The 11338-nt window shown below is 41.9% G+C and overlaps 1 protein-coding gene across 5 annotated transcripts in view; it reads right to left on the bottom strand.

Annotated features, from left to right (window-relative positions):
• Positions 1-209: 209 nt before the first annotated feature.
• Positions 210-11338, bottom strand: part of PYROXD1 (pyridine nucleotide-disulphide oxidoreductase domain 1) — a 159382-nt gene continuing 148253 nt past the window's right edge. For all 5 annotated transcript variants that reach the window (XM_069228527.1, XM_069228529.1, XM_069228528.1 and 2 more), the window contains one exon: positions 210-475. In XM_069228527.1, coding sequence (XP_069084628.1) covers positions 227-475 — 249 coding nt within the window. In that variant the 3' untranslated portion in view covers positions 210-226. The remainder of the gene's footprint in view (positions 476-11338) is intronic.

Here is an 11338-nt window from a genome sequence, read left to right as displayed (position 1 = left end):
ATCCACTGCTAAAACACAGAAATTGTTAATGGCAGCAGGTTATTCAAGCATGAATCTGCAGTTTGGCACTGATGTAATGCCACTGTATACAAGAGGTAATTTCTGTTCACAACACTGTTAGTTTCCGAACTTTCAGAAACATTTTCACTTATGTTTTTTCTGTGATCATGGCTATAATTACTACATGCTAGGGAAGGTACTAGAATCCATGTATTTCATAGTCATTTTAATCGAAATAGTCTTCAATATCTACATTTGGATCCAAAAGGTTTTCTCCATACATCGAGAGGTCCATTTGATTTAATATCAAGTTTTCAAAAGTTTCATCTAAATCTGTTTCACCAATGAGTACAGCGCCCATCATTCGTCCATTCTGCATCACTGCTTTCACATACTCATGTCCTTTGGTGCACCGCAACAATAACTCATGGTCTGAACCAAGTCCCTGTGCATTGTATTTTCCTAGTAGTACGACCTGAAAAAGAAGGAAAAAGCTGAGTAAGCCTGCAAATCATGATTAAGTATTGTAAAGCACAGTCAAAATAGGACATAATTAACAAGTGGTTGTTCTGTAACATCTAAAAGGACCTAATGCTAACATCACCAATTGAATACCAGAATGCTCACTATTCACTAAATAGTATGCTGCAGCCATGCAACTCAGCACATTTTGCTTAACAAAATATTATATACTCAAGTACCACATCAGTTGTAAAATGCCTGGGAGAAAAGACCATGACTTTCTATTACGCCTGCATGACCAAGTATGATTGCATGTGTTTATGTCTTATTTAATTTTTAAAAGTATTTGTATAATGAAGGGAAATATTAATTAAGTACTTGGCATTCTACTGACATACAGTACCGATCTACGTAGCATTGGTATGCAGGGTGGTAGAATGTGTCCTAACAATACAGCTCTGCCCCTTTAAATCCAAGCATTAGTAATGTGAGTTACTTGGTTGAAATACAGGCCATCTGTGCTGGGTGCCCCACAAGGCTCCTGCTGTGTAAAATCAGGTCACAGGGGAAGCCTGAAAGCCCCCATGGTCCCAGCCGGTCCCCTGCCTCCTGCGGGAGCCAGCTTTGTTGTCACAGAGAAGGGGCTGCTAAAGATGCAAGAAATATTTAAGCAAAAAAAGACCTTTTCTATAGGTGTATGTGTGTGTGATTTTTTTTCTTTCAATGAAAAGACCAAAGTTTAAACCTTTGTCTTTCGTTAGGTAAACCACATTTATTCTTTGTATACAAACCAAGCTTTTAATACACATACATTACAAATTCAAATGTTATAGTTATAGTTATACCTTAAACTTATAATTTACACATCAAACAATGTAAATTATAAACAAATTTAGAATTGTAAACTTATAATTATACCTTTAATTTAGAATTTTCACAACACCTTCAAATTATTATAACCTGCGCACCTCCATAACAGTATATTCAACTCAGTAGCCATAATCACACTACAATAGCTATTACTCGCACCTTTTCCATACACTGATTATACCCTTTTATAATTATATCACTTTTACCATCTAAAATAGTAGTATTTACAATAACAGTTTTGACATCGCAAAACACATCTTTTGTGAGAACACAGTGCATGGTAGAGTGCCGAGTAATAGATAATGTAGTATGGCTACAGAGTTGAATACACTGCATATGGAGGCATGCAAGTTATAATAATTTGAAGGTGTTGCGTAAATTGTAAATTAAAGACAAATCAAAGGTATAAGTTTAGAATATTAAATATGTCTGTAGTTTACATTTGGTTTGTAGATTAAGAATAAATAAAGTCATATTGCTTTAGAAGTGGTGCGTAAGTGATAACTTTATATCTTTAGAATTTGCAATGTTTTAGTATTTTAAGTTTGGCTTGTATAAAAAGAATAAAGTTTTCCTAACTATAAAAAAGGTTTAATTATTTTTTATTTTGTAGAGTTGTGTAGAGTTTAATGTCGTCGGGTGGTGTTTCATAAAGTGTAGAGTGTCATATAGCGTACTGTCATAGCTTATAGTTTTGTAGAGTGGAGTATGGTACAGTGGAGTGGCATACAGTGGAATAGTGTCCAGTGGAGTGTTATGAAGTGGGGTAGAGTGGAGTGTCATACAGTGGAGTGGAGTACAGAGTGATAGCGCACAGTGGATTGACACTGACTGGGGTGGCGTACAGTGGAACAGAGTAGAGGAAAGAGGTGAACACTAGAGGGGCATACAGAGGAATGGCATAGAGTGGAGAAGCATAAAGTGTAATAGCGTAGAGTGGAGTGGCGTAGAGTGGCGTGGGGTACTTGTAACAGATGTAGCATGAAAGTGGGTGATCAGATGTAGATGTTATGATGCAGAAATATAGATAGTGAGGTGTAAATGGTAATTGTTGGTAGCATGTCTAAATGGTAAAAGTTATAAATGTTAAAATGCTAAGTTATATATTGTACCATGGTAGGTTTATGATATAGCACGGTACATGCCAATGAGAAGGCATTGTGTAATTTGCTAATCTCTTCTTTACAAAACATAAAAGGCAGTGATTTCGTTTTCAGCAAACTTTTGCTGCGTTCCACATATCACTGCATTCAGGAGAAAAGGCCTTAGATATAGGTAAGTAGTATTTTTATTGTTGTTCCCTACCTATTAGCACTGTATTGAGGTGGTAACAGAGTGTATTTATGTTTTTCTATATATTTTTAAAGCACTGTAAGGAGAACCATGCATTTAATGTTTAATGCAGTTATTTTTAGGTTATTACCATGGTAATCCGTAGATTTGTTTGTACAGAATTAAATATGTAAAAATGTAAATACACTATTGTACACCATGGGCCTGATTTAGAACTTGTCAGAGGGGGCTACTCTGTCACAAATGACAGAGATTGTAACATGGCAGACGGAATATTCGTCACATTTGTGATGGAGTAATCCTTTCACCCAACTCTAAATCAGGACCAGTATTTGTAAACTACTGAGTAATAGTGTGTTTTCAAATTTTAACATATTTATTTTTAATTCTTTTTTTAAGTACAGTAGTACTCTGTACATTTGCAAAACCAAAAATATAGAAACTTAAATAATTTTCCCTACCTAACTCCACTTTAATAAAGTTGCAATAGGTAGGCAAAAAAACAACTAATACTTACCTATATCTAAGGGAGTACTGCAAAACACAGCCACACTGCACTGAAAACAACTTTGCTGTGTTTAAATTTTGAAAGGTAGTCTTTAGCCAATCATATAATGACTTGTCATTGTTATGTAGTGTGGTAGTTTTGCGAAATACCGTAAAATTGAGCGAAACTACAGCAACAACAGGTATGACTACGTTTAAATGCCTTAGAAATTAACTTACTTACCTGTAGTACCTAAAAGGACCATCTGCACACCATTATGTACAAGCCTTGACAAATTTTAAGGAAATTCATTCAGCGGTTTTTGCACTACATGTGATACAAAAATCTATAGAAAATGCATTGGTGGAAATACATGTCTTGGTATCCCTCTTTTTATCTTTGCACCTCCACCACTTTACCAATCACTGCAAACCTTTCCATTCTTTGCCAATGAGGAACAAACTATAGGTCTAAAAGGTTTTGTGGAAAAACAGGGGCAAAACTAGTGACAAACATTCTGAGGAATTCCTATAAATGGGAATCATATTCTGAGCAATTCCTAGACTTGGGATTCGCAACTATAACTTAAGAGTGACTACTCCAACTCTGTCACACATTTATTATATTGTTTATTACCTACTGGCGGTCACCAGTAGGTATAGTTAGGACCTAGTTTCCATAGGAAAAGCGTTTTTATGAATTGCCTACCTCTTTGGTATTGTATGACTAATCTTCACAAAATTTTCCCCAAAAAGTGTGCTGCTGATTCTAGTTGTGCAAGGGAAGCTTTGGGACGATCTGTCAAGCGGGGTGAGAAAAAATGGGGGGGCGTAAAAAAAAGTCTGTTTCCCATGTTAATTTCTATTGTTATTTTAGACACAACTGCAAACCGAACCGCTAAACGAAATTACACCAAATTTGGAAGCAAGGTGGCTGATGGTTCAGAAAGCTCGCTTTTTGTTATTTGGTGTGAATCCATTCAATAGTTGTTGACATTTTAAAGAAAATTCAAATTTATGTATCCTAGTGCGTAAATAATTTGCAAATTCTCCCGATCTCGTCCAGAGATCGGATTGGCTGCCAACACTTCAACCAGGAAATGTTGGCAGCCATTTCAGCCGAGTCCCAAACAAAAACATAACAAATGAAGAAAAGAGGGGCAGTTATAAATACCCTGAGCCCCTAGCCTTGATGCTAGAGTCCCTCTTGAACCCTGCCAAGGCAAAAAAGCATTTCTAAAAAAGCCAAGCACAGGCTTGTTTTCAAAGAAAGGCCCTGAGTGGGCCAGGTCCCGGGGCCATTCCCATATATCTCTAAATGAAAAGGAGGGGAGCACGCAGGGCATCCCTCCTAGGGCTTTTAGTAGCTCTGGGGATGATCATCACCACCCTGGGGCTCAATAATAATTTAGGAGGGGGGTCATGGGACCCTCCCCCTCCACAGGCTCAAATGAGCCCCAGGGAACAGCACCTCCCTGGGGCTTTTTTGAATTAATGGAGTGGGGCTGCGCAAACCACCCTCCTGGTGCTGGCTGAAGCCCTGGGGCCCACCACCATCATGGGGCTAAATAAAAATTAGTCCAGGGGGGCACACGGACACCCAACCCCCAGGGACCACCAACTCCCCGGGTAATTTACATTTTTTGAAGGGGTGGGCCACAAGGCCCCCCTCCAAGACCATATACGGTCCTGGGGACCACGACCTCCCCGGGGCCGGGCCGTGACAATTGAAGGGGACAGTGCGTACCTCCTCCTGCAGCCATTAATGGCCCTAGGGACTGCCAACCCCCCGGGCTGGCTCTTGCTATCTCCCGAGGTGCCCACCTTCAGGAGATTGCTCCTGCCAAGCAAAAGCAAACAGCTATCACAACTCCTGTCAAGCAAACGCTAACTCTGCTCCCAGCAAGGAGGAGCATGAAAACTGCTCCCGCTTGCTGAGAGTGGAGTTTTCATCTGTTCCCCCATCCGCTAGATGAGGGCAGGGAACAGATGAAGGATTGCTCCTGCACGCAGGGAACTGCATATTTAGTCACTCTTTGTTTGCAGGAGCAATGCTGGCTCCCGCAGGAGGTGGGGAGCTGGTTGGGACCGTGGGAGCCTTGCAGCTCCCCACAGTCCCCATCATTGTAAACTGGGTGCCCTGGGTGGGGCAAGGGTCCCCAGCAGGATGTGGTCGGGCCCTGGGGGATGGGGTCCCCAGAGCCAAAATCCATCCAGGGAGGGAGCCTGCACATCCCCCTCCCAGTTTAAATTCTGAGTTGTGGCCCACCGGGGGGGAGGAGTGTTGGGGATATGTCCGGTCGCCCACTCACTACTAATTATTTTGCCCCGGGAAGGCGGTCCCTGTGGCATCAGTAAGCCCTAGCAGGGAGGTCTGCGCAAGCCTCCTCCTTTATTTAATAAAGCCCTAGGGAGGTGGGTGTTCCCGGGGCAGAAAAAGAGCCCTTGGTGGGGCCCGTGTACTCCTCTCCAGCATGCTTACAACTACCCTGAAGCCACCGGGACCAGGCCCACATAGGGTTTTTTTTCAGCGCATTCACTAATCCACTAATTTGCAGCAACCTTTGCTTTTTTAAACGTTTTTTGCCCTTGTGGAGTTCCGGGGGGACGCCAGTGCAAAGTCCAGGGGGTTAGGGTACTAGTACCCTGCTCCCTTTTCTTTCGTTTCCCAACGATGTGCATGGCATGGAGGCGACTGCTTAATGGGATTTTGCCCGCAGGGCCTGGCCGCAAGCCAGGCCCTGCAGCCAACCTCCATCACGCACGGCCAAAGGCCATGAAGGGTTGGGTGCTTAAAGGGAGTTGGCTGCAGGGCCTGGCCTTATGCCCTAAGGTAACTCGCGCCCTCACCATGCCTTGCTAATTATCTTAGATATTACAGCAATCATGATACCTTTTAAAGCATCATTAATAATATCAAAGTAACATTAACAGTGAAAATATTGGTGAGATAACTCTGCATAGGGGCGCGAGTTATAGATACGTTAGAGCACAAGTCATTGAGATAACCATAACTGCAGAATTTCAATGGTTTTGTGCGTGTAAGTTTAGAACCAAACTGTAAAACACCTGTAACCTTTGTTTTCAAAGTGAATATGGAAAATGTCACTTATTTAGTGTACATCTGTTCATGGCATGTAGTGCTGCAGATTCACATGCTATGCATAGCTCTTCTGACATCTAGTGTTGGGCTCGGAGTGTTACAAGTTTTTTTTCTTCGAAGAAGTCTTTTCGAAGTCACAGGATCTAATGACTCCTCCTCTCGGTTACAGTGCGCATGGGCATCGACTCCATTGTTAGATTGTTTTCCCGCAAAGGGTGAAGGAAGGAGTGACAGAGTATAAGAATACAAAGAAATGTCCATGCAAATGTAAATGTATATACATATATACAAATGTTAAACTTAAACAACTACAGGCTTCTGGGGAGGAGGGAGGGTGAATGTGTATCTGCAGCTACACATGCCAGGAACATATGTACACTAGGTAAGTGACATTTTCCGTTCGATGGCATGTGTAGCTGCAGATACACATGCTATGCATTGACTACAAAGGAGTTAGTCCTCCCAAAAAAGCGGTGGCTAGCCTGTAGGAGTTGAAGTCGTTTGAAATAGTGTTCTTAAGACAGCTTAACCTACAGTGGCTTGTTGCTGTGAAAAAACATCTACACAGTAGTGTTTTGTAAATGATGAGGTGTTGATCATGTGGTTGCTTTACATCTATTAACCATTGGTATGTTTCCTAAAAATGCCATTGACGCACCTTTCTTTCTTGTAGAATGTGCTCTAGGAGTGATCAAAAGTTGTCTTTTGCTTTGATATGGCATGTTTGTATGCATCTAACAATCCATCTTGCTAAACCTTGTTTTGATATAGGATTGCCTTTATGTGGTTGTTGGAAAGCAACAAAAAATTGCTTTGTTTTCCTAAAATCTTTAGTTCTGTGTATATAGTACATAAGATCTCCTTTGAGATGTAGGGTCTGAAGAGCTCTTTCTGCCACAGAGTCTGGCTGTGGAAAGAAGACTGGCAATTCCACTGTTTGATTGATGTGAAAAGGAGATACTACTTTTGGTAGAAATTTTGGATTTGTTCCAAGTATATCTTTATGTTTGTGCACTTGGAAAAAAAGTTCTTCAAAAGTGAATGCTTGTATTTCACTAACTCTTCTTAAAGAAGTAATAGCTACAAGGAAGACGACTTTTCCATGTTACAAATTTAATTTGACAAGAGTGCATGGGTTCAAAAGGTGCTCCCATGATATTTAAATTCCACGATGGAACAGGTGGTGTTGTAGGTGGAATAATGCGTTTTAATCCTACCATGAAGGCTTTAATAACAGGAACTCTGAATAGAGAAGTATGTTGAACAGTTTGTAAGTACGCAGATATTGCAGTAAGGTGTATCTTGATGGATGAGAAAGCTAAATTTGATTTTTGCAAATGAAGTAAATAGCATACAATATCTTGTATAGATGCTGTAAGTGGGTCAGTATTTTTAGATTGACAGTAGTAGTCAAATTTTTTCCACTTGTTTGCGTAACATTGTCTAGTAGTAGGTTTACATGTTTGTTTAATTACTTCCATACATTCTGGTGGAAGGTTAGGTAACCAAATTCTATGACTACTGGAGCCAAATCGCTAGATTGAGAGCATTGGGGTTTGGATGCCTGATTTGGCCTTTGTTCGTGTTAACAAATCTGGTCTGTTTGGGAGTTTGTAATGAGGTACTACAGACAGATCTACAAGTGTTGTGTATCAATGCTCATGTTGGTGCCATGAGTATCATGGTGAGTGATGTTTGACGTAGTTTGCTGACCAGAAAGGGAAGGAGTGGGAGAGGGGGAAAGGCATAAGCAAATATCCCTGACCAATTGATCCATAGAGCATTGCCCTTGGATAGGGGATGTGGGTGTCTGGATGCAAAGTTTTGGCATTTTGCGTTTTCGCTTGTTGCAAATGGATCTATTGCTGGTGTTCCCCACTTTTGAAAGTACTTTTGAAGTACTTGGGAGTGAATCTCCCATTCGTGAGTTTGTTGGTGATTTCTGCATAGGAGATCTGCCAGCTGATTGTCTAACCCTGAAATGTATTGTGCTAATAGATGAATGTGATTGTGAATTGCCCATTTCCATATTGGTTGGGCTAGTAGGGACAGTTGAGATGAATGTGTGCCACCCTGTTTGGTGAGGTAATACATGGTTGTCATGTTGTCTGTTTTTATTAGAACAGTCTTCTGTTTGAGAAGCGGTTGAAACGCTTTTAGGGCAAGAAATACAGGTAATATTTCTAGGAGGTTTATGTGAAGCTGTTTCTGTTTGGCATCCCATTACCCTTGAATGGTCTGATTGTTGAGGTGAGCTTCCCAACCTATGATTGATGCGTCTGTTGTGATGATGGTCTGAGGCACAGGGTCTTGAAATGACCGCCCCTTCATTGGATTGCTGAGATTCCACCATTGAAGGGACATATGTGTTGCTGGTTCATCAACACTAGATCTTGAAGTTGACCGTGTGCCTGAGACCACTGTTGTGAGAGGCACTGTTGTAAGGGCCTCTGTTTAGTTGTGCATGTGAAACTATGGCTATGCAAGATGCCATCATTCCCTAGAATCTTCGTGATAAATTTTACAGTATATTGTTGATTTGGCTGTAAGTGTGGTATGAGATTTTGAAAAGCTTGTATCCTTTGTGTATTTGGATAAGCTACAGCTTTTTGAGTGTTTAGGATAGCACTTAGGTAAGGTTGTACCTGTGCTAGTTGAAGGTGTGATTTTTGGTAATTGAGAGTGAACCCTAGTGTATGCAGGATTTCGATGACGTAATGAGTGTGTTGTTGGCATTGTGTAAAATTGCTTGATTTTATTAGCCAGTCATCTAGATATGGAAAGACGTGGATGTGTTGTCTTCTTAAGTAGGCTGCTACTACTGCTAGACATTTTGTGAACACTCTTGGAGCTGTTGTAATGCCAAATGGCAACACTTTGAACTGGTAATGTTTTCCTGCTATGACGAACCTGAGGTATTTTCTGTGAGCTGGATGGATGGGTATATGGAAATACACATTCTTGAGATCTAAAGCAGCCATGTAATCCTGTTTTTGTAGTAGTGAAATGACATCCTGCAGAGTTACCATGTGAAAATGTTCAAACAGGATATCCATCTTCCCAATAGACCCTGTGTGTTCCACTGACAATTCCTTTTTCTTGTTCAGCTGCTTGCCGTCTTAGGCCTTCAAGAGAGGGACACGTTTCTTGTCCCTTACACAGCTGTTCCCTTGAGGGTCCCCCTGGGTCCAAGAGCTCAACCTGATAAGGTTCCAGAGCCATGGACTCAGCTCCCTCTTGTGCTGTGTTGAAGCTGGTTCCCCAGTCTTCTTTCTTTTTCTCTTGGAAGGTTGGGCCATTATTCCAGACTCCAACACTTCTTTTTCACCCTGAGCCCTGCACTGTGCCCTTGTCTTGACACACACCAGCTCAGGGATACCCAGCATGGCTTTATGGGCTTTGAGATCTACCTCTGCCCATGCTGAGGACTCCAGCTCATTTCCAAGCAGACATTCTACTGGTATAGCAGAAGAGACTACCACCTGTTTCAGGCCAGTGACCCCTCCCAATTCTAAAGGTACCATTGCCATGGGATGGACTTTAGACTGATTGTCAGCATTGGTGACTGTATATGTCTGACCAGCCAGGTACTGTCCTGGGAAAACCAGTTTGTCTGTCACCATAGAGACACTGGCACCTGTATCCCTCAGGGCTTCTACTCTAGTCCCATTGATTAAGAGCTGCTGCCTGTATTTTTGCATGTTAGGCGGCAAGCAGCAAGTGTGGCTAGGTCCAGCCCACCCTCTGAGACTAATGTAGCTTCAGTGTGAATCCTGATTTGCTCTGGGCACACTGTTGATCCCACCTGGAGACTGGCTATTCCAGTGCTAACCTTTCTTGGGACAGGCCTTGTCTCCAGTTTGGTGTCCATGCTGAGTATAGATGCAACACCAGGCCTTTTTGGGATCAATGTTTTTACCCTTATACCCAAATGAGGATTGTGAAGAGGTTTTGGACTGACCCTCCTGAGCAGGTTTTTGGGGCCCTGTAGAAGACTCTTTACTTTTTCCCTTGGATATCTCAACACTCTTCTTTCTTTTGGTCACCTCCTGTGGAAGTTTTGGTCACCGTAGCCTTTACCCAATGGTCTGCCTTCTTTCCCAATTCTTGGGGAGAAATTGGACCTAGGTCTACCAGATGTTGATGCAGTTTATCATTGAAACAATTACTTAAAAGATGTTCTTTCATAAACAAGTAATACAGCCCATCATAATCATTTACACCACTGCCATTAATCCAACCATCTAGTGTTTTGACTGAGAAGTCAACAAAATCAACCCAGGTCTGGCTCGAGGATTTTTGAGGCCCCCTGAACCTAATCCTGTACTCCTCAGTTGAGAATCCAAAGCCCTCAATCATGGTAGCCTTCATGAGGTCATAGGATTCTGCATCCTTACCAGAGAGTGTGAGGAGTCTATCCCTACACTTTCCAGTGAACATTTCCCAAGGGGGAGCACCCCAGTGAGATTTGTTTACTTTTCTGGTTGCACGAGCCCTCTCAAAAGCTGTGAACCATTTGGTGATATCATCACCAACTTCACATTTTGTTACAATCCCTTTGGGGATTTTTTAGCATGTCAGTATTTTCTCTGACCCTATTTATGTTGCTGTCACCATTGATGGGAGCTAAAGCCATCTCTTGTCTTTCCCTCTCTATGGCTAGGAGTTGTCTCTCCAAAGCCAATCTTCTGAACATCCTGGCTAACAGGAGGTCATCTTCATTGAGGCTGCCCTCAATGCTTCCAGAGTTACTGGTTCCCCCTGTGGAAGAACCAGTATCTCTGACTATCACTTGTGGAATCAGGGTTTGAGGGACCCTGTTTTCCCTAACTAGGACAGAAGGGAGGGAATCATCCTCCTGGTCACTAGCTTCCCCCTCTGTAGGATTATCCTCAGAGGGGTGGTCCTTTGCAAACTCTGCCAAAAGCTCCTGGAGCTTTAATTTGGTAGGGTTGGACCCAGTCTTTATATGTTTTGGCTTACAGAGAGTCCTTAACTCTGACATCCCTAGATGCAGGTAAGGGGTGAGGTTGAGTTCCACCACCATCTCATCTGAGCTAGACAATATTTCTCTAAAAGTTGGGATAACATTTTAAGAACCTAAAAACTACTTCTAGAACTTAA

Source organism: Pleurodeles waltl, chromosome 4_1 (assembly GCF_031143425.1).
Source record: "Pleurodeles waltl isolate 20211129_DDA chromosome 4_1, aPleWal1.hap1.20221129, whole genome shotgun sequence".
In the NCBI taxonomy this organism is placed as follows: Eukaryota; Metazoa; Chordata; class Amphibia; order Caudata; family Salamandridae; genus Pleurodeles; species Pleurodeles waltl.
This window is presented reverse-complemented; position numbering and strand designations above follow the sequence as displayed.